This window comes from Halichoeres trimaculatus, unplaced genomic scaffold (assembly GCF_033239565.1).
Source record: "Halichoeres trimaculatus isolate MK-OKI-2021-1 unplaced genomic scaffold, fHalTri1.1 fHalTri1_scaffold_4, whole genome shotgun sequence".
Taxonomy (NCBI): Eukaryota; Metazoa; Chordata; class Actinopteri; order Labriformes; family Labridae; genus Halichoeres; species Halichoeres trimaculatus.
In genome coordinates, this window is record NW_027437182.1 from 23,481,336 (window position 1) to 23,503,571 (window position 22,236).

The 22,236-nt window shown below is 41.5% G+C and overlaps 1 protein-coding gene across 2 annotated transcripts in view; it reads right to left on the minus strand.

Moving 5' to 3' along the window:
• Nucleotides 1-834: 834 nt before the first annotated feature.
• sbno2b (strawberry notch homolog 2b) overlaps nucleotides 835-22,236 on the minus strand; it is a 63,563-nt gene continuing 42,161 nt past the window's right edge. The window contains exons 5-32 of one of the 2 annotated variants that reach the window (XM_074667947.1): nucleotides 19,153-19,329; nucleotides 16,790-16,876; nucleotides 15,943-16,048; nucleotides 15,626-15,786; nucleotides 15,404-15,537; nucleotides 15,135-15,225; nucleotides 14,825-14,968; nucleotides 14,602-14,719; nucleotides 14,400-14,505; nucleotides 13,346-13,499; nucleotides 13,050-13,226; nucleotides 12,583-12,680; nucleotides 11,950-12,032; nucleotides 11,567-11,749; nucleotides 11,241-11,362; nucleotides 10,941-11,072; nucleotides 10,693-10,828; nucleotides 9,940-10,052; nucleotides 8,680-8,751; nucleotides 8,478-8,586; nucleotides 8,134-8,205; nucleotides 7,900-8,043; nucleotides 7,554-7,648; nucleotides 6,725-6,817; nucleotides 6,420-6,551; nucleotides 5,823-5,899; nucleotides 5,306-5,496; nucleotides 835-5,116 (exon numbers count right to left, since the gene is read on the minus strand). In XM_074667947.1, coding sequence (XP_074524048.1) covers nucleotides 3,894-5,116; nucleotides 5,306-5,496; nucleotides 5,823-5,899; nucleotides 6,420-6,551; nucleotides 6,725-6,817; nucleotides 7,554-7,648; nucleotides 7,900-8,043; nucleotides 8,134-8,205; nucleotides 8,478-8,586; nucleotides 8,680-8,751; nucleotides 9,940-10,052; nucleotides 10,693-10,828; nucleotides 10,941-11,072; nucleotides 11,241-11,362; nucleotides 11,567-11,749; nucleotides 11,950-12,032; nucleotides 12,583-12,680; nucleotides 13,050-13,226; nucleotides 13,346-13,499; nucleotides 14,400-14,505; nucleotides 14,602-14,719; nucleotides 14,825-14,968; nucleotides 15,135-15,225; nucleotides 15,404-15,537; nucleotides 15,626-15,786; nucleotides 15,943-16,048; nucleotides 16,790-16,876; nucleotides 19,153-19,329 — 4,530 coding nt within the window. In that variant the 3' untranslated portion in view covers nucleotides 835-3,893. The remainder of the gene's footprint in view (nucleotides 5,117-5,305; nucleotides 5,497-5,822; nucleotides 5,900-6,419; nucleotides 6,552-6,724; nucleotides 6,818-7,553; nucleotides 7,649-7,899; nucleotides 8,044-8,133; nucleotides 8,206-8,477; nucleotides 8,587-8,679; nucleotides 8,752-9,939; nucleotides 10,053-10,692; nucleotides 10,829-10,940; nucleotides 11,073-11,240; nucleotides 11,363-11,566; nucleotides 11,750-11,949; nucleotides 12,033-12,582; nucleotides 12,681-13,049; nucleotides 13,227-13,345; nucleotides 13,500-14,399; nucleotides 14,506-14,601; nucleotides 14,720-14,824; nucleotides 14,969-15,134; nucleotides 15,226-15,403; nucleotides 15,538-15,625; nucleotides 15,787-15,942; nucleotides 16,049-16,789; nucleotides 16,877-19,152; nucleotides 19,330-22,236) is intronic. The other variant, XM_074667948.1, reaches the window with a different exon arrangement.

Below are 22,236 nucleotides of genomic sequence, written 5' to 3' on the forward strand. Positions count from 1 at the left end.
TATATTGTGCAAAAAAACTAAAGTCGGGTTCTGAACCTTCCAAAGTAATTGAAAATGACCAGCTGATAAACAACCACACATCCTCCAGCACTGAGCATGCTCGGGGTTGTTTCTCTGCTCCGAAACTCTTTCATCTTTGAAGTTATAAAAACCTTAAAATGTTCTTCCAGATGAATTACTCTCCAGAGATTTGAGCTGTAGGTAGTTAGACTGTCTTTCGTTTAACTAATCCTCCACAGCAAAGTGTATGTTTGTATCTTTCTCTCATCTTGATTTGATAAACACAGTAAAAGTTTTTATTCTATAGACAGTTTTAGTCACCAGGTCCTTACACAATTACCAGGGCACTGTGCAGGTAGCGCAACCATAAAAGTGTTCTGAATTACCTCTGGTTTATTGCAGTTTGTTGATGATGGTTCCTTGGTGAAGAAAAAGGAGCCTTAGAACCAAACCCAATTTTCTATGAGACTATATGTTTGTATGTGGGAGCACAGTTTTTTTATTTCTTCAGTAGTGTTTTATGTAATATATAAACTACAGCTGTGAAATAGGAGAATAAAGTCATATTTACCTTATTCAAAAACTTCAGAAGATGTTTCTGTGTTATTCCCTCTCAAGTTATTTTCTTTAACCAAATAGTTTAAGATAAAACAGAGATGTTACAGATGATCACTCGTTATACACTGACCTAACGGAGAATGTCTGTTCCCAGAATGAATGAATGAAAGACTCACTTTCAGCAATCCTCAAGTTTTTATTTGTTTACAAAGTTAAGATTGCATTTTCATATAGTCCTTCCTTAAATGAGTAGAAAACCTTTTTAAAGAATTAGTCGAAGGCACAAATTTTACAATATATACATTTGGATCTAAATTATAAATATATAGAAAACAAAAGCACAACCCAGAATAAAAGTGCCGAACACAGTTTCTTTTTTTTTCTTTTTTTACAGAAAAAATAGGCTTTGTTTAAAAATACATACAATCAGTAGCATGTTTTTTGTTTCATTTTTTGTTTTCAATAAATTATTTGAGAGTGATAACATTGATAACATATAATATGCAAATGGTGGAGAAACAAGAGAAATGGTTACAGTATACACAGAACTTTTCATCAAAGATCAGAAACACAACACGCTTGCTCAATCATAACCAACACGAGAACAGTAACTTGATTATGCCATTCTTAGTGCAAAATAATAATAAAACGATGAAAGGCCAAACTACACTAATAAAGGATAAAAAAAGCTTTTGTTTTCTTCTAGAAATGCAGTCCATACACCTCAAATACATAAAGCTTTATATGTGGGACTATAAAACACAAAATCAAAGGCAAATCTGTTGCAGATTGATGTGTTGGAATGTGCCTGATGTGGAATATTAAAGCATCATTAATGAGGGTATGAGAAAAACTACAGAAGAGACGCAATTCAGAAAAGAAGCGACGACAAGAATCTGAATGAACGGTTAGAGGGTCAGAGTTAATCTAAAGGTGTGGACAGTCGCACAGGGGAAATCTGATCCAGATATGTGTCAGCTTTAAAATGAGTTTAATGTTGCACGACTGCAACTAAAATCAAAATAAAACTGCCCACAGAAAAACGATGTTCCTTTAAGAGACACAGCCTTTGATCTTTGCCCTAAGAAGGCATAAACATTTAAAATCACTGACAGTTTCACAAGGACAAACAACGAACCCATCACATTTAGTCGAAAACATAAATACAGCAAGAGTCACAGCACAGAGATAAGAAAAAATAGCACATGTATTGGTTAGTTTCACCACCGATAGAAGGGGGAAATCATATATCACGCCTACGCCCCACCGTTACACCTCTTGTTTATTTCTTCCTGAGATTGATAAAAGTTCTGATAGTTTCAGAGTCATAACTTTTGGGGTGTCTGTGAAACACTTTGGTATCTCTCTGCAAACCAGGGGGCCTGACAAAGATCTACGAGTTAGAGAAAAGATTTTTCTACTTGAGAAAATGCTAAACCGAAGTGAGCAGAAAGAAATCCAGACACTGTACAGCAGTACAGAACAGTGCAATCTTATCTGGTGGCAGGTTATAATAGAATTTGTCTTATAATCATCTTGAAAACTAGAAACTTCCCTGACCAAACATTTTGTTAACTATTCTAATAAGCAGGATAACATATCTTAAATCTAAATATCCCTTAAATATAAATAACAATAATTCTTATAATAACAATGACTAAAACATCAAGAATGCATTGTGTTCATCCTGTGAAACTTACTTTACAATGTATGTTTGGAGAAATAACTAAAGGACTATGAAGCACAACAGAAACAAGAAGGTTCATACCATGCAGAGGGAACCACACAGTTTCGCCTGTTGAGCGTAAACAGTACATATGCATTGACGTATCAGAACAAATCTGCTTTTATTGCTTTGAAATCACTCGAACGTGTCCCGGCATTTTGTCCTCAACTAACACCAGTGCATCTTTTTCACACAGATGGCCAGACCTCGAAGGGTTTTAAGAGTGGACTATTTTACACAGTGAACACTAAAAGTCGACACACTTCAAAGGTTGTGAAGCCTTGATGCCTGAAATAGAAACGCATTAGACGACAAGTTTGTCTCAGACTCACGGCTACAACCAAAGTGAGAAAACTGGGATTTTTTTTTCAGACTTAGAGACAAAAAAAACTTGAGATTCTTTGTTTTCCACTGTGATTAAAGACTATTAACAAATTTTCATATCTATGTTGGTCGGATCACACATACAGATGACAGAGACTTTCCTGAGAAATTTAAAATCAAATCAAACCAGGAGTCGCATCAAAACGAGTAATTTTCAGCTTTATATTAAAAAAAACATGAGAGATAACATTTTTGGACACAACTTTTTATCCATGCGGATCAATGAACCATGCCATCATCACTTTGCATCGACAGGAAAAGAGGGACACACGCAACATCCTCTGCTTTTGTTTTTAAAGCAGCGGCTGGGACAATCACACAAACGCACACAGGCCGAACGGAGGCTTCTTCCTGAAAGGCTCCGACAGCACAGTGCAACAACAACACACTCACACTGAGGGGGCGAAAAGTTAAATACAAATATACCATATTTAAATTAAAACCAATGCTCAAGAGTACAAATCTATACATTAGGCTACATGGATTTTTAAAGACTGCATTTATAGAATTCTCCAAAGGCACTGTTTGCAACAGCAGACTTCTCTTCCTCTCCCTTTTTCCTTACACTAGTGTTCAAACAAGCATACAAGAGGGAGCATGAAGAAGAAAGAATGACAACTGAGGCATTTCATGGCTAATCAGCTAAAAGTTTCATCTGGTTTATCTCTCCTTCCAGTTCAACACTACCACTCTCAAACCCATGCCTTGTTTGAGTCAAGACAGACAGCCATGAAGTGAAGTAACAGTAAAGCAAAGTCCAAAGATGTGGTTTTAGAGAGTAAAAGGCATTAAGAACTTCCAGCAACTTCACCAGTCATACCTCGTCTACTCAGCAGCGGGAGGTTAGTTAAAGATTTCCTCGATGAATGAGCTTTTGTTTTGACAGCTCGAGTGTTCAACAAAGTACACTTATATCTTTTTTTTTTTAACTATGAATTTTCAAACAGCTGCCTTACACTGTGGAGGACACGCTTTGGTGCAGAAATCTGACACTGATCAAGCCTGCTATCACCTCTACGTCCTCGAGCAGGCGAACACTACAGGTGGACAGAGAGAGAAAGAGAGGGGTGAGCCGAGTGCAGGACAGGCAGTGACGTGACTATAGGCCCTGAGGGGAGAGGGAGTAGGTCCGAGGGTGCGATCGTAGACAGCAGCAAACGAGACAATCTGCTTAGTAAGACAAAGTAAAAACTACTGGAGGAAGTCCAAACAGGTGGTGGTGGTTTCAGTCCTGCTGCCGGTACTGGATGACAGACTTGCGGTCCGGCCCGGCCTGTAGCATGCTGTTCAGGGCCTCGCGGACGTCAAGAGCGGCTGAGCTGCAGTGACCGTTCGGTAAAGAAATCGAGTCTGACTGAGGGAGGAGATACGGGGAGGAGAAGCAAGACGAGTTAGAAAACAAAGACGAGGATGAGGACGGGCTGGAGAAGAGGGACGAGGAAGGGGATGTGGGGAGGAGCGTGGATGTGGGCAGGAGGCCGGTTGAGGTGTGAGAAACCTGGTTATTGGACACAGCTGAGGTGGAGGAAGTGGAAGAGGAGCAAGAGGAGGTAGAGGATGAAGGGCTGGCTTTCTGTGTGGGCATCTGGGGAGACAAGGGCAAATCTAGTAAATCTAACAAGTCTTGGTTGTTAGCCTGCAAGCTGTGGCTCTGCTGTTGTGGTGCTTGTAAATGTTGCTGCTGCTGTGGCTGTTGTTGCAGCAGTAGAGGCGCCTGTATTTGTGCAGCGTGCTGGGTGTTCGATGAACTCTGAGAAATCAGAGACTCTAGATAGTCATCTTCAAATCCAGCAGAATGCCTCGTCAGACTGTCAAGATTCAGCCCACCCTCCGTGGTGTCTGGGGAAGGGGAGGGCGAACCCACAGTCAGGTCCAAGATCTCCTCAAGGGGATTCTTGGAAGACACCCTTGGAGGCAGCGTGTTCTTAAGGAGTGGAAGAGATGGGGTCTTCAGCTGTGAGAAGGAAGGTAAAAAGCTCTGGGGGTAAAAGTGTGAGCTGAGGCTGGGCAGGTTGGGCAGAGGCCCCTGGTTGGAGGTGGCCGTGGAGGAGTTTTTGGGCCAGCTGTTATGGGTTCTCTGCAGGCTCTGGTTAGGGTTTCTTTGTAAAGACAACAGGGCTGAGTTCTGCGAGGGCTGCTGGAGTCCGGACTGGGCTTGTATTCTTTGCAGCTGCTGAGCCAGGCTCCCAGCTTGCGTCCTTTGTAGAACATTTTGGTTCAGTTTCTGAGCCAGAGACTGAGCCAGGGACTGGTTATGCATGGGTTTCTGGCTAAACAGATTTGCAAGGAGGTGTTTGTTTTCCTGCTCCATTTTGCGCCTACGCTCCTCCGCCAGCCGCTGCTCCACAGCCTGCTGCTCCCTCTCCTTTCGTCTCTTCTTCACCTCCTCGTCCATCAGCATCAGCTCCTCACGCACACGGGCCACACAGTTCTCTGGGATCTTAATACCTGAGTAGAACAAGGAAAAACAGTTATGAGATAGTGAGCCAAATAGTCAGTCAACACTTTTTCAATTTAGTTGCAGGTTTTCTACAGTTATCACTCAGTTTAAATGTGCCATCAACAGAAAACAAATGAACAGAATAGAAGCTCATTGTGCTTAGTGCACTGTCACTTCTGCCAGCTGGGTGTACTGACCGACTTGCTTGTTATGCTGTTTGGTTTTTAAGCGCACAATCTGCAGGATGCTGGAGCTGGTGATGTCAGACACCACGTCAGACACGCGCTTCCACACACGCAACAGAGCGCCGCACAGCATGTGGTATTGACGGAGGCGCATGCCCTGCAGACACTCCTGGCCTTCCTCGATTTTCTTACACTTTCCGGTCCTGAAAAAGGGACAGAGCATTGTTTTTTATATATTTCATACACACATAAAATGAGCCGTGAAGTTGCTTGCTAATGCCCTCACAGAGAAACGGTTTGGTCAGTGGAGGGACTGTTGAAAGACTTTTCCTTTCAAGGGTTTTCCACACTGGTCTTTTAGTGACGAAGGCACATGTGAGACTTGTGGGTTATTACTCCATGACTAGTTCTCAGGTGATCTGCAAATCCTTGGGAATGGCATCTGACCTTAAAACCACCCTAATAAGTACCAGCCTGACTGGATGCATTTAGCCATTAATCCTGAGGGACGTTGTGGATTCGTACTTACCAGTTGGCATGGCTACACTTCTTGAAGGAGAATATGAACTGGTTCTCCCAGCTGTCCTTGGCTTCCTCCGGAGTCACCTGGAATAATAAATCATCTTGGAGTTAAATAAACCTGTAGTTTTACACACCTTTGAAAACATCACACCATAGAGGAGAAGTTTGCGTTGACCAAACATCGCACTGATATGTAGTTAATTTCATTTCTTTTTGTATCACTCAGAAGATGTGGAGCACAGTGCTGGTTAGAAAAGATTCTGAAAACTATGAAAATATGGAGGAACTTCCACATCCTCACTGACAAATGCTTTTCATCCAAACACGCCATGTTTGTATAAATGTTTTAGGCTGTAATACTAGCGCAGTACTTCTTACTGGCCACAAGGGGGAATCCCATACCCATATCATTTATATCCGCAAGTGCAGTTAAGGGAGGTTCAAAGTTGTCAAGCTTTTTCCCCCAGCAATCCTTTATCATGATCAGAAATTAAAAACAACTTCACACTAAGCAATCTGTTTCCTTTCATTTGTCAATTTTTGGTATACACACACTGATGCTGAAAACTATTGGTCAATCTAATTAATCAAGCTAGACAATTACCTTGCGGTAACGTTGCTGCAGGTTGTCCAAGCTCTCAGGATGGGTCTGTTTGCCAATGTTTGGCTTGTAGACGATGAGGTTCTTTCCCCGACCCTGCTCCGCTAGCAGCACGCACGGGCGATTACCTCTCAGCTGTAGAGAGGTGACATGGAATGTGAATGATATATTCAGTTTAAGGGACTTCTTATTTACTGAGATCCATCTGATTGATTGCTCCTGTGAGGTCTGTTTTCAGTCACACATGCTGTAAATACAGCCACACTTCGAGCAGACTTCAGACTAAGCGTCCTTTACAAAGGACTCACCTTCAGAGACAGGTAGAATCCCTCGTCAGGACCGCTTAGCTTCAGTGACCTGTTGTAAGCCTCATCCCAAGGCATACCTCGGTCCACACTGATCTACAAGGACACACAGGATAAGATAGTACAGAATGTGTAATGATATATTCATATGAGCAGCTCAGTCACACCATGTACAGCTAAAGTCAATTGAACTCATTATGTATCAGAGTCATGCACGCAACAGACAGCCTCTCTTTTGATACTTGTTAAACTGGTCGTAGCTGTGCTCCATTCTGCCCTGTTGCCAAGTTTAAAATGTCAAATGTAGGTTAGCTTGCAGCCAACAGCTAAAAGCAGAAGATACCAATAATTATCCTGCTCCCACCTCCTGCAACTGTCTGCAGAGGCTCCTCAGCCCCGAGCAAAGGCTGTATGATCACAGTCTTACCTCTGGCAAAGTGACATCAATCAAAACCAAGCACAGAGGAAGCTAGTGGAGTTACCTATGGGAGTGCAGCTTGTGTTACACAAATTCCTCAGCTACAGAGGGTATTCAGAGCCACGCACAGCGATAGGCTTGTCATGAAATCCTTAATGAGTTTAGAGACAGTAGTATTTGCTGCTTTACCTGTGAGGTTTGCTAAACTAGTCTGCTGGGTGTCTACAAACCCCACTAGGCTTGTTGAAATAAAAATCACAATAAATGTTTTGTAGTTATCAACATATCTTAGCAGGCAGAAAAACCCAGTGTTCCTGTGTTAGAAAATAATAAGTGTCTCATGCTAGTGATGGGTAATGTGTGGGGACATTTTCTCATACAAATGCAGCTGAGCTAAGGTCATGCAGTTCTTACCTTGTAGAGAACCACCTGTCCATCCTGAGGGTTTCCAACTGTCAAGAAGGTTTCCTGTTTCTCCTCATAGATCTCATCATTACCTGGGGCCAGGTCTGCCAGAAACACAAGTGATCAAAAAAGAAAAAAAACAGAAGAGGACCAGTTACCAGTCAAAGAAAGAAAGAAAGAAAGAAAGAAAGAAAGAAAGAAAGAAAGAAAGAAAGAAAGAAAGAAAGAAAGAAAGAAAGAAAGAAAAAGACTATTTACAACTTTGTTTATAAGAAGTCTTTGCCCTTTTTATCACAGTGTGCTCTCAAAATGTGAATTCTTAAAGTTCATCATGCATGGGGTAAAACTTCCATACCAAGGATGCCCATATCGTATTTGCCCTCCTTCTTGTCCTTCTCAATCAGGTAGTCAAAGTTGTCAGTGAAGTACTGGAACAGATAGTTCTGCTTGTGTACTTCCAGGCCCAGGATGCGGTTCAGAAACTTTGTGATGCTGCAGTCTGGAGAGACAAACACAGAGCAGTTAATAAAGCCATGGGGGAAAATATTCTTCTTTTATAAAAGTTAACTCTACTTTTTGGAAACTCTACCTTTCTCAATGCTGATCCCAAAACGAGACTCCTTGCAGAAGATGCCCACATCCATCATTCCAAATTTCATGTCTGAAATTGAGACAACAATCTTGTTTAATAATATCTCATTCATGGTAAAATGTGGAAGTTTCTATTTTGGTAATTGAGCATATTCTATTAAAACAATGCATATTAATTAACGTGAGTGGTAGGCATCAAAGCAAGCTGCCAGAATAAACTCAACAGCCAAATTACAGAGGCAATTACAGGCAGGTAGTAAAATGAAAAAAAAAACAAAAAAAACAAAACAAAAAAAAACAATTACAGGACGGTTAACGAGACAGCTACAAGCGTAAACAAACCTCTGAAGAACAGGGCATCACCCCCTGGGTAGCCTTTGGGAGGGGGCACCTTGTTTTCTATGTGTCCCAGGATTGCTTTGGTGATCTTATCCAGAGCCTTAGTACCGTACTGAAAAAAAGGGGACAAAACTGTCATTGACTATGTCTTTGTGAAGAAATCCTTGAAGGAATTATTAAAAAAGGAGTCAGATAATTTTCTTACCTTATTCTCAAAGTTGTACTTGCTCAGGTCCCTGGATTCTGTGGCTCTTCTGTCGCCGTGTGTTAATGCGCCCTGCAAAGTGAATTGGTCACAGTGTTATTATTAGCTCTGAGTGTTATTGTCTACAGCTCCTAGACCATCATTACACTCAAAAAAAAACACAAAACAAGATTAGTTTGTGTTTTCTGTTTATCATTATGCATCATCATTATGCCCCTTGAACAAGTATGTTTACTACTTCACTAACTTTAAACTCAGAGATCGCTAGTTGTTTCAAAACAGTTATAATGGAGTTGCTTCAACCTTACAGTGACTAATTCAGGAGAATAACTACTTTGGAAATATGACATGAACAAATTTTCATACTTGTATTTCAAAGTTTTCCATTCTTTTGATATCTGTGGTAAACTTCAGAGCAGTAAAGAAAACTTCATAACACAGGAAAGTCAACAGAGAAGTCTTGAGACAGCTGTTTGCTCTGCCCACAAAGACAAATGTGTAACCAAACAAAGAAATGTCTTAGCCAAATATGACTTCACAGCTGATCTGGAGGCAGCCAGACGCCAAGGTATTCAGCTGTCTCAGTGGTTTTTGTGTTGTCTTGGGTTGAAGCCGGAGACCAAATGAGATGTGACCTATTCTCGATACCGATTTACCGAACACAGCTGGCAAACACAGGAATGACTTCCTGGAACTGCTGTCTTACTGCACACTTGCCCTTTTCCGAAAAGAACTGTCATGCTATGTCACTCTGGAAATAAATAGCCCCCAGTTCTGAAATGCATTGATAATCATGGAAAATAAACCAAGTCTCATAAATTATCCAGACAAGCTCTGTTGCTTTTCCGGCTTTATTCAGTTTTCCATTTTTGAGCTAGCGAAGGGAAAGACCCAAAATCCCTTGAGATTTGTGGAAACAAATTGATGTAGCTCCAAGCAGAAAAGAGATCTTCTGTACTAGGGAATACCCCGGGAAACAGGAAGGACAAAAGGTGAGGGCAGGATGACGAAGCAAATAACAGAGCTGTTGGCAAGCTGAAGCACAATGATCAATAAACAAAAACTACAGATTCCCTCTGTTGACAGTGGAACAATTCTGCTCACTCCCCATTAAACAAGATGACAAGTGTTTTTTTTCCCAACAAGACAAATTTCACTTATTTTATGGGAAAATGAAGCATGTGAGAGGGAAAAAAGAAAAATAAAAGAGCAAAGCCAAAACTCACATCAACTTCAACAAGTATTAAAGTGGATATTTACCAAGCTCTCGAGCCTTTTCGCTACAATTGAGGCAAAGCGTCTCTCCCCAGCCAGCTCAGAAATGAGGAAGATGTACTCTGGAGCTGTCACCTGATTGGACCTGTGGGTACGACCTGCAAGACAAGAAAGAGATCTTAATATGTGTTTATGCAACTAAAACTCTCAGAAGTAATACAGAACTCATTGTAACTGGTTGGATATTTTCTTCACAGTAAAATTCATAGTTTGACACGCTGTTTCCAGGAAATGAGAGTTGTGTTTGTGATGTTTTTGTGAAGAAGACACAAGAAGCCAGATGAGAGCAAATACATAAATAGCCTTGAAAAATTAGGTAATCTTTTCCAGTGGTTACTGTAGTAAATAAAAAACAACTGATCAGAGGGGAAGGTCCAATATTTAGAGCAGGCGTGACAAGTAATTTATACCAACCACAACCACATCTCCCCACTATGCCTTCAGTGAGAAAAGGAAACATTTGTCCTTACTTGGTAGTTCTTGGCTTAAAAGCATGAATGAGGGATAAAACTCTGTGGTGTAAACCTATCCTGTCCTTTTAGGCCCTACTCCTCAACAGATTCCCTTTTTAACATCCGTTACCTTTTGACCCAGCATTGTTGCCTGTCCGGGGCATAAACGCAGAAGTAGCAAATACTAGAGAACTGAAGTACTCATGACATTTAAGATTTCGTTTTCAAGAACTGACTCGGCTCTACCTTTGAATGGATCATTGTAACAGCACATTTCCTGACTTACCAAATTGCTGAATGGCTCTGTCTGCACTCCAAGGCAGCTCCAAGGTCATGTGGACTCGTCGTCTCTGGTTTTTCACTCGTTTGTCTGCCTGCAGGGAAATCCCAGAGCTGGCTGCTTCTGAGATGATGGCCACAAACTGGAGCAAAAAGATTCAGTCAGCGGAGACACACACGAGGGAGGTTCACTAGGCTGTACAGGCTGCAGAGAGAAAACTGTTTTATGTAATTTATCTTTCAGGCGTAACTAACCTTTTCTCCACTCATGAAGCGATCTTTCTCCTTGATGTTAATGTGGTCAATGGTCAGACCCTGCTCGGCCCGTGACTCATAACGCACGCTGCCGTCAGGACGTCGCACCACACGACCCTTACGACCAGTCATCTGCAGAAAAAAGGAAAAAGTGGCGTCACCTTTTAGTGTCTTGAAATATCTCTGCTTAAAATCAACATTGTGTTGTGAAATGTTCAAATTAACCTAATTGACATTCCACTGTTTCATCTGAACTCATATAAACGTATCGGGACGGATGGTTTCTTCTTTGGTTCATACCTCTGACACTTTATCTGGTCCTCCAAACTTATCGATGAGCTCATCCAAGGTATTGAGAGGTAGTTCTTTTCCCAGCACAGCTATTTTGTTGAGGAGGCCCTGCTTCATTTCCTCTATCCTGGCTGTGAGTAGGAGGCAGAGGGAACATTAAAAAGGTAACTTTTATAGGAAACAGCACTAAAAGTTCCAAGGCATCGAGGGCACTGATGGTATAGATTTTCTTGTCCCTTTTAAATGAGACTGAGCACAGCTGGAAGCCTGAATTACTTCCCATTGGTTGATCTTCTCACACACCAAAAACACAAAAAAGACAGGCTTCTTCCTACCTGTCTGGATGCTAGTGTGGTTCACAAAGATGACGTCATCGTTGTCTAGCAGGGAATCTGGGGAGGAGTTTGAGTCTGTGTCCATGCCATCAGAGTCAGTACTGCTGTCGTCGCTGATGTTAATCACGCCACCGCTGTCCACAGTGTGCTTGGGTACCTTTGGCTGGCGACCTTTTGGCTTCCCTGATTGTGAAAACATGGTATTTGTTTAACAAACACTGAAAAGATTTCAACATTTTAAGATATAAATGCAGACCGCGAGAAAACCATGAGTTATAAAATGAATGAAGACAGCTACATAGCAGACAAACAACCAGAACTACTGCTTCTAAGGTAGAGATACACTTGCATGTTGTAGTAACCGCATCATTTAAAAAACTCACGTTTTCTCTTGTTACTTGGCGCCTTCTCTCTCCTCTGTTTCTCAGACGGGAAATGTTTTGTAACAAGAGATTGAAAAACTCCCCTGCAGAGGTGAGACAGAAAAAAAGCAAACAATGAGGATGACACAGGACAGTTGTGGCTGTAACACAAACCATACATTCCTGATCTGGCCTCATTGTAACCGTCAAGTGCTGACAGGTAGATGAACATGTGTGATCTGCTTTACTCAGACATTCAGGCATGTCTGCTGACATTTAAGGTCAGATAGGTTCAAAACACTCATTATCTTCACCTTTCTTTTACTTCTTGTTTCATAAAGCTTCTCTGTTTAATAAAGTAGCGGCACACAATTTAATTCACTGATCATACAGCGACGGCTTAATCTGCACGTACTGAACACTTTTTATTTAAGATGAATTTCATTTTGCTGTGAAATAGGAGAATCATGGTTTTGTTTTTGAAGAAGCAGAATGAAACAGAAGTAGACTGCTTTGGCCCTAAGCAAAAGGGAAAATGACTTGCTGCTTGTGATGCATTTAGCTGTTTCGATTGTAAGTAGCCTTGGAAAGAAATGTTGTTAAATTAGCTCAGATCATTATAAACTAACAAAGTACAACTTCTTTTGAACTCACTCTGCAGCAGAAACAAATCTGTCAAGATGGCCATCATTCTCATCCAGGACTTCTCTGGTACGAGACTCTCCTGTGGACTGCAGGCCGATGACAATGCACTGTGGTGGAGGAATTTAAATACATGTCAATGAACAAGAATGGAGAAAACGGTATCATGGACTCACACTTGACATCGTACTCGAACAATAGGAACATCCTTAAAAGGTTTTGTGGCAAGTTTAACATATTTAAAGTGTGAGGCTGAGGTAAGATTTAAAGCTGCTCCAACACATAACAACCAACCACTTAAAATGTTGAGCTTAATCAAAAGGGTACTACATCCTCAGTCCTTTGACGCTTGGTCTCAATACAAAACATCAACTGTATAATATTTTAGTTCCTTCTTGGATATTCTTCTCTCTCAGTCATGAACAGTGTCATAAGATCATACATAACATATTACTAAGAGTTCAAGCTGCTGTGCTGACCTTTCCGGCCTCCAGCTCTCTTTTGGCCAGCTCCACCAGGCAGCGGACCTTGGCAGCAATACAGAGGTATTTGAAGAAGCGCTGGTGAGATGACCAGAACTGCCCCCACAGAGACTTCCTGCTGACCAGGCCAAGCTCATCAGCTGCACGCATAAAGACCTGCAACGCTTCGGCCCACTGGAAACACATTTCACAATGTGATAAGTATGCTACTCTTGAAGATATTCTCACGTCAGAAAACACATTCATGGTAAGAAATATGTTTTATCTTGAGTTGTGAGGTGTACGACACTCACCAGTTTGGCAGCTTTGTTATAGACCACTTTGAATTCACTATCCAGTCCAATCTCCTCAATCCGAAAAGATACCCCTGAGAAGCTCAGCTGCCTGGCAATGTACATCCCGCTCACTTTCATGTCCATGGCAACGATCTCCATGGCACCAACACCTCTGTATATGAACAGTGTATAAATTATTCAACCTAAGTCAGTCACAGTCCAACAAGACATTACCACAAAGTGATCAGAAGACATTTTCCTTCAAGCTGAAGTTAAAGGGATAGTTCAGTTTTTTTGAAGTGGAGTTGTATGAGCTCTATGTGACCACTAAGGACATTAGATACAGTAGAAAGTTGTCTCCTCTCCCTCAGTAAGACACAAACTTTAATCGATGGTGACGAGGAAATAGACGCTGACAGGGAGAGACCGTACCAAATCCAATGGCTATTTTCTCTGCCTACAAGAACTCAAATCAAAAAGTAATACCACAGTTAAAGAGTACGCTACATAAAATATTTTTTTAGTGCATTAAGTTTTCGGAAATATAAACATTTATCCGGACCTAACTAACTGGTCATGTGTCCTTCCGCGCAGCGCTAGTGTGCTCCGAATTAAACTTACACGAGGCTACAACCGGCGTCCGAAGCACAGCTTGTTTACATTCCCTACAGCTGAAAGGAGGAGGGGGGACGGAGCGCACTAGTGCTGCGTGGAAGGACACATGACCAGTTAGTTAAGTCCAGATAAATGTTTATATTTCCGAAGACTTATTGCACTTAAAAAATATTTTATGCATCGTACTCTTAAACTGTGGTATTACTTTTTGATTTTAGTTCTTGTAGGCAGAGAAAATAGCCTTTGAATTTGGTACCGTCTGTCCCTGTTAGCATCTATTTCCTCATCACCATTGATAACAGTTTGTGTCTTACTGAGGGAGAGGAGACAACTTTCTACTGTATCTAATGTCCTTAGTGGTCACATAGAGCTCATACAACTCCACTTAAAAAAACATGAACTATCCCTTTAACATAATGTTCCTTCGTGAGATTCTGCTGCATGTTGTCCTACCAACCTTTTCTCGATGGCGTGCAGGAAGTCTTCAAAGATTTTGAAGGGTGTGCCCTCACCCCAGATTCCCAGGCGGCTCATATAGATCATGTTCTTTGGCTCAGAGGCACCTGGGGAGAGACGTCAAAGATAAATATTTTAAAGTCCTCAGTTGTGTAGCATTACTTGTACGTGTTTGTGTGTGTGTATTTCATGTATCAGCCTACCTGTGGCACTGGCGTATACAACTCTGGCCAGTGGCAGCTTGCTTTGCAGGTCAAGAACTGCCTTGCCCATCTTTGTAGAAGTAGCATTCTTGGCTTTGTGGCATTCATCGAAAATAATCTGTAGTGGAGGAAGGTCAAGGGCAAATACGGCAGACATGGACAGCCACAATCTGAGTTTTAGAAAATCTTTCCACAGAGGGAGAGGTCAAAGATAAAAGGATACAACTCCATCAAAGTCTGGCTTGCACCAGTCGAGGATCTGTTTAATTCTCGTCCGGTGCTGCCCTCCTGCCTGGCTCTCTCCAATCAGCGCAGAGTAAGTTGCAAACAGGACTCCTTCTGAGGTAGCTGTGTCTCCATACTTAATCTTCAGTTATAATGAAACAGAAAAGAGGACGGTGTTATTCAGGAAGTATGTTTGAACGTTTACAGCATGGCCAAATATAGCTCGGGCCAATCTACAACTAGATAAATCAGGAACCCAAAACCGAGCTTTTTATCTCAGGGTGTCACGCTCTTCTATCCAGACTCACCTTGTTTAAGGCATGCACCGGGATATTTGGTGCATCTATGTCTTTGAGATCTCTCTCTGCATCAAATTTCAGGTCATTGGATATGCTGAACCTGAGGGCAGAAACAGGAAAGAGAGTTATACAAACGGCTTCTGCACAAACAAGCCTGCACAAGCTCAATATATCATGGCATGCAAGAGAACACAAAACAAAAGATATAAATTATTGAAACCACTGTGAGCTGGGTTGATGTCTGGTTGTTATCTACCTGAGCAGTAAATCTCTCTTACCATAGCGATTTCTTCCTTCCCTTAAGGTAGTTCTCCAGGATGATTCCTGCCACAGTGCGTCCCTTTCCGACCCCTGCCCCATCTCCGATCAGGAAGCCTGCCCTCTGGTTATTCTGGAGGATAACCTCGTGTTGCTGAAGGTGAACAGAGCAAATGCATGAACAAACACAGATGCAGGATCAAACATATTTCCAAATTGAGTGCACGGCTTGTGTTGAGTACCTGGCAGGCGTAGATGATAGCCTCTAATTGCAGTGCAGAAAGCAAGCCGCTGTTAATTGTTGATTCAGGGATAGACAGAGTGTACGTGATGTCTGGAGGAGGGACACTGGATAGCGTGTTGGTCTCCACCACTATGTCAGGATGAGAAATTCCTATAGTGGCTAAGGAGAGGAAAAAAACAGAACAGCAGTTTTAAAAAGTGGAACTTTCCAACAAATGTGTTAAAAGGAAACTGCTGGAGTGTCACTTCATATTCGGAGAGAAAATGTAGATGCATTAATGGGTTACTGGATGCTGACATCAGTCTAGTGACCTACATTTGGAGGGTTTGTACTCAGCGTATGTGTCTACATGTCCCAGTTCTTCTGTCTCCTCTTCTTCAGCATCCTCTTCTTCCTCTGGGGGTGGCTGGGTACTCTGAACCTGGGAACATCAAACAAGCTTTATTAAATCATCCAGATTAATAGTAAGAACATTTTCAGCTGGTAAAAGAGAAAGGAGGAGTAAGTCAGAGGCATATGAGCGGGTAGCGACAAGTTAACACAGAAGAGCTTATCGTAATGAGATGTTAATCAGAGTAAAAGTTAGATGACAAATGGGATGAAAGAGGCTGTTACTGGCTTAAGATGAGGGAAAGACTTTTAGATCTTTGTTTAATTGTTGAAAAAATAGTCCTTTAATTTTTTAGGTAATGTCATATAATTGCATCCTGAGTTACTTGGAAAGCAAAGAGAGAAATTTTAATTTCACATGAACGTCGACCTGTCTTTATTATTGTAATTTTATTCAAAAAGACAATGCTGTGCATGCAAAAATATGCTTTTATGTAACTTATCAGCAGAATTTCAATACACGCAGTATGATGTAATGCTTTCTTCATCAGTGGTAACACTGACTTGCCAAACAAGGCTTAAGCAATGTAGTTTCACACATTATATTCTACATGTTCCTATACTGCGTTTTCAAATTAAAACCCTCAATCTGAGATTAGTGTCACATCATTTTTTTAAAGAAACAACTGACAGTATGACTCATCTTGTGCTACAAACACAAACAGTGACAGCTGCATAAAGGGTAATCTTAACTGCTGCCAATGTGTCGACACATTGTGTTAGAGAGGTTGTTTTCAATCAAGCATCAGGTTAGAGAAGTAGGTGTGGCTACCTGGAATCCTCCTAAAGGTGGTGTGCTGATAATAGCAGTTATATCATCCAAACTGGCCAAGCCATGAAACCTGCCGGTGCCATTCAGCTGTCGACAAAACATCAAATAAAGAAAACAAACAAAAATGAAGACACTGCCAAATGCGGAAGAGAAACAAAACAATACAAACTTAAAAAACATGAGCAATCAAAGCATGTGTTTGATGTTTTTAAATGTGCAAGTGTGTGTGTGGGCTCTGGGCATAAAGTCTGACCGACCAGCTCTCAACAAGAATTCAATTTGTCGCCTGGTGCTGAAAAGCCAACAACAAAAACAACAACAAAGGGCAGATAAAGCTGTGTATCTGGAAGACATAATGGTTGAAATGAGGACAGAATGAAAAGGAAAACATAAAAGGCTTTCAGAAGGCGGGAGGTATAAATGTACTCTGATTCATATCATAAAGATATCCCCGTCTCGCCTCATTCACAGAAGACTTAGCAGCAACACAAACAGGGAGGATGGAGGAACACTATTCAGAGGCTGTGTTCATCTCAGATTATAGACTTGGAGACCTTAATATGGTACAGGTCACTGAGTTTCTTTGATGAAACATGGTCTGCTGTGTAATATGCATCTGGAAGTACTAAAAACGTTTAAAGATAAAACATATCCAGAGAGTATTTTCAAAATGAGCTGGACTGAGCAGAGAAGATGTTAGAGTATATTTCAGATGTATGTTTTGGCCATGGTCACCACAGGGTGATGATCAAGCGGCAACCTCCGGTCTAAGAATATGAGACACTGTGGAAGTGCTAAAATCTGCTGTTTCTTGAGTGTTGGCTTGAGGCTGGCACCGGAAGTACCGTAAGTCACATACACACCAAGCCAAAAAAAGCAATTTTCAAAGCAGAAATTAACCTGTTTACAGCCTGGTTCAAAAAACGTCTCCTGTCTGAGTTGCTAATTTTACTACCAGCACACACAGTACGGGGATGAATTTTTTTCTAACTCGGCCGTTCAGAGGATATTAAGATCCCGAGCTCCCCCAATAAGAGGCACGGCTGAGGGTCACGTGACCGACAGGCACCCTATGGCTGTAGGCGAAGCCCTTGCCACTACCAATATAGCCGCTATTACCGATGTGCTTCATTTTCCTGTTTCAGAAACAAACGGGTGATGTCGGCTAGACTATGTCCATGTTTTATACAGTCTATGGTGATGATACTACCCGGTCCTGCTCTCGAGCTGTTTAAAAACCTCCAAGAGGGAAAGTTTTGAAAAGAAAAATGGTGGCACTGGTCAGATTTACTCAACAAGAATATAATTTGTACCAAGTAACAACCTGTACTAAGTGTCCATGGGTCATAGTGTGGCTGAAGGTTGAAAAAATATAACAACAGCTAGAAAATACAAAGTGAAAGACATGTTCAGAACCTCCAAAGCCTAATCTATTTCAAACTGTTGCTTTTTATTGGCCAAATGATACAAATCTCTCTAACACTTTACACAATGAAGAGTTGACTTACAAATTAAATATTTGTGTGATTTTTTTTTTATTTGTTTGGATTTCACTGACGTGTTAAAACAAATGTTCAGTCTAAATAATATTTTCCGTTTCTGTATTTACAAGATTGGACACACACTCTGCTCTGCCATCCAAAGTCCCAGCTGTGAGTGAAACTGCTGGTGAGCCACAGCAGAACTGGGGCCAGAACAGCAAGAGGGACAAGCAGACTTTTACCTGCCTATGGCTAGTCTAAGGGTGCAGTCACACTGGCCATCCAAACCGAGCTGTACTCAAGCATGATTGCCCTCCCACAGCGCAGTTCCCCTGCTGGAGAGTACGCCAGTGGTCACACTACTCCAATATGAACCAGGCTTAAGTGGGTATCACACACATGCAAGGCTCTATGTCATCGTGAAGTGTCTGTCTACACGAGGCACAATTAAATCAGAGTCAGCACAATGACAGAGAGCGCTGCTACAACTTCAGTGACTTTTTGACTGATGGTAAGTCATTTTGGTCTGACGCAGCCCTCTAACACCCCCGCTATGGATCATACACACTGTCTGCATGCTTGTGTATGAAATAAACCGTGCTGAAGCCCACTTCTCTGAAAGGTGCCAAACCAAAGAAGTGAATCGTGTTCAAGCATGACACCCTTGCGGTCACACTGGCCAAACTATCTGGATTTGAGGGTTGAAGTGTGCTTAAGCATACAGTTTGACAGTGTGACTGCATCCTTAATCCCAGAAAGTGCAGATGTGTGTGTACTGATTTCAACGAGTTTGTATTAATTAACATTTACAAAAAAACTTGATCACAGAAGTACTCCATGTGTTTGATGATGATTATATAGGCCTGGAGGTGAATTACTGACCTCTAGCTGGCTTTGTGCTGGTGTGGTGGTGGTACTAGTGTTGACGTCCCACAGGGTGGGTACTGTGTCCAGGTTGTCTGTGCTGATGAAGGACTGGGCATCAGCATACTCTGACAGTGAGTCACTCGGAGAGGAGAACAGAGAGTTTGTGGAGAGGTCATCAATGCAGGACAGGTCCTGGAGACAAAGAAAGACAGGAAGTGTTAGGTTTAGACATGATTCAGGATCACACGCTTTTGATTGACTCCATCTGCATCAATCCCTGGTATTTAAACTGAAACACAGCACAAAGGTTGTGCAGTAATATAATCAGTGTACAGAACATGGTTTATGAAAAGGTAGAGATGAAAGTTTATTTATTTGGATCCTCATTAGCTTTGCGCAGCAAAAGCTATTCCTCATGAGATGTCAAATATGAACAAAATGTGTCATATTTATTCTGGATTTCAGCCAATGCACTTTTTTGTAATTACAACAGAAGCCCAAATAAAAAAATCTAATCACACACAGATGTGTGAGAGACCAAGTAATAAAAAAGCAAGGGGCATTCATAATGAGAGTGCTCGAGTCAATGTGCATGTGTATGTGTGTGTCATTTAAACCATGGCTGCCTTCCAGTCGCTCCTCTATTCATATCCTTTCCAAGCCATTAGCATGCCATGCTCTTTAGCTAGCCTCTCACAGGCACCCCTGGGCCCCCTGAGATTTATAAACATGGATGTGGGGAGATAGGGATTGAGTGATGGAGGCAGGGAGAAATCACACACAACCAGCTGAGGGAAAAACTGCTCCGTTCATTTTATTGTACAGTTTTTTTTTTTTAAAGCCTCAGTGTATGTTGTTGTGGGTGTGTATATTTTTACCCCTTGGATCATGTGTGGATAGCAGCCACATACACTACCTGCTGATATTACTTACAAATACTCAAGTGTAATTTAAGTGGGTATCTCTCTCTGAAAGGAAAGTGTCAGAGCAAAACTAACAAAAAAAGTCATGTGCATTATATGAATTAAACAGCAGTGACTGGCTAATTTAGCTTAGCTACTCAACAAGAAACTAGACAGGTACTGCACCTGGGCAAAAAAAATCTGTAAAAAGCTTTAAAACATGTTGTATTTATCATTACGTAATCAAAATATGATGCTTTTTTTGGAACAGGCTAAAGAAGTGCATGTTGTGATATTTTAGTACATGAGGACACAGCCAGGCTAGTTTTTCTTGATGCAATTGGTCCTGTTTGATTTTTATCGAGCTTACATGATTCAGGTCATATCAGTCTTTTGACACAAACCAAAGTGAAAAATCTGAAAATGTTTAGCCTTCCCTGTAGGTCTGTGATCTTTACAGGTAAAATAAATATCCTAAACACTGGTGCACACATCTCTAGGAAGCTGTGAGTAATAAGTCAAAATGCAATCTGTTGTTATGATGCAGCATGATGCTGCAGGAAGATAAATCTGTTCCGTGAGAACCCAAAGTTGTATTTGCCTTATAAAAGAAAAAATGATTCATTTTGATTTTGCCTGAGCCTCAACAACATCCTGCTCTTGATTAATGCTGAGAATCTGCGCTGACCTCTGTCAGAGCTGCATGTTTGCCATTACTCACAGTTTAGCTGAAAATCTTTCAAAGGCGTGAGAAGACAAACGGAGAGCTCTCAGTGTTAACATGACTACATCATGTGGGAATGGGGCCTAGTCAGGGTGGTAAACAGCACAGAGACACAGATACATGTGTATATTTTTGCCTTCTGACGTGAGGGGAAACAACTCACTGACCGGAACGTGTGAATGTTTGTGCAGCAGAGAGAGACTTTTTGAAGGGTGCAGCACTGAGCAGTTTGCCTGAAGTTATATGATAATGCCTCTTTCTTTACCTTTCTCTTCCTCCACTCCTCTCCCTCTTTCTGTGTTTGTGCGTGTGCGTGTGCTTCCTAAAGGGCAAGATCAGGCATGAGCTCTAAAAGCAGCCTCTCCGCAGTTAATGCGCCTTGCAGACAGCTGAGTGGAACAACTGCTTTTCCTGGGGCGACAGAGCGCTAAATGCAGAGAAGACCCCTGTAAAAGAATTTCTACCACTCCCCGACAAATGACCTGCAACTTTCTGCCGAATTTCCTTTCTCTCTATCTCACTCTTCTTTTTTGTTTTGTTTATCCTGTCAGCTCTGTATCGTGCTATCTCATTTTTACTCTGGCTCACCCCTTGTTCCCCTCCCCTCCTTTCTTGGCCCTTCTAGCTGAGGGTAGACGGGTAAACAACAAGGCTCGGAACAGGGACATTGTGTCACCAGAGGCGTCATTCCACAGAAGCATAATTGTGGAAAAAGGCAGATGAGCACATATCAGCACATGTATTTCACTATGTTTTTTTCTTTCCTTGAAAAATCCCAGACTTTTGATATGAGTCAGAAAAGTTTTGTCACGCAATTCTAGCTTTGATCAAACTTATAAAACAGAATATTCACTATAGAGTTTGAATTAACTACAGCTTAACTTCTGTAACTAAAAAGTTGTAGGCTATTATATTAGCGCTGCTTGTAAGGATAGTTCTTATAAAAAGAATGCCAATAACTAGGTTATTGTAATTAGAGCGTTGTTAATTTTAAATAAAAGCTGGATCTTATATAGACTGATTGAAACCGTAGATTAGAGTAGCTTCAAATTAATCAATGCTGAAAGTATCAGTACATCATTGATGTGTTGTTCATTTCTCAATATCACTTCGATGTTTCCGCATCACTGAAGTCAAACTCTGCAGCAGGTTGGTCAGTGCTAACCCGGATATAGCCAGCCTCAGCACCATGCTAATCGAGTTGTTAAGCGAAGCCTAACAGAGGCAGCAGTGTTTTTCCCCCAGCAGGCCTTTACCCAAGACTGGTTCATCCACTGTTCCTAGGACTGGGCCCTGCCAAACAGAGATAAGCTTGAATTCCAACTGCTCTGATGGCAATCTGTGCACAGCCGTATAACCACTAATCCTGCCTTGCTCTCTTTTGCTCTTTTTCTCTGCTGTGCAATCAAACAATCTGAATGTGTGTTTCTCTGAATTCAGGAGTTGTTTTTTTCTTTATAAATAGCTCTCAGG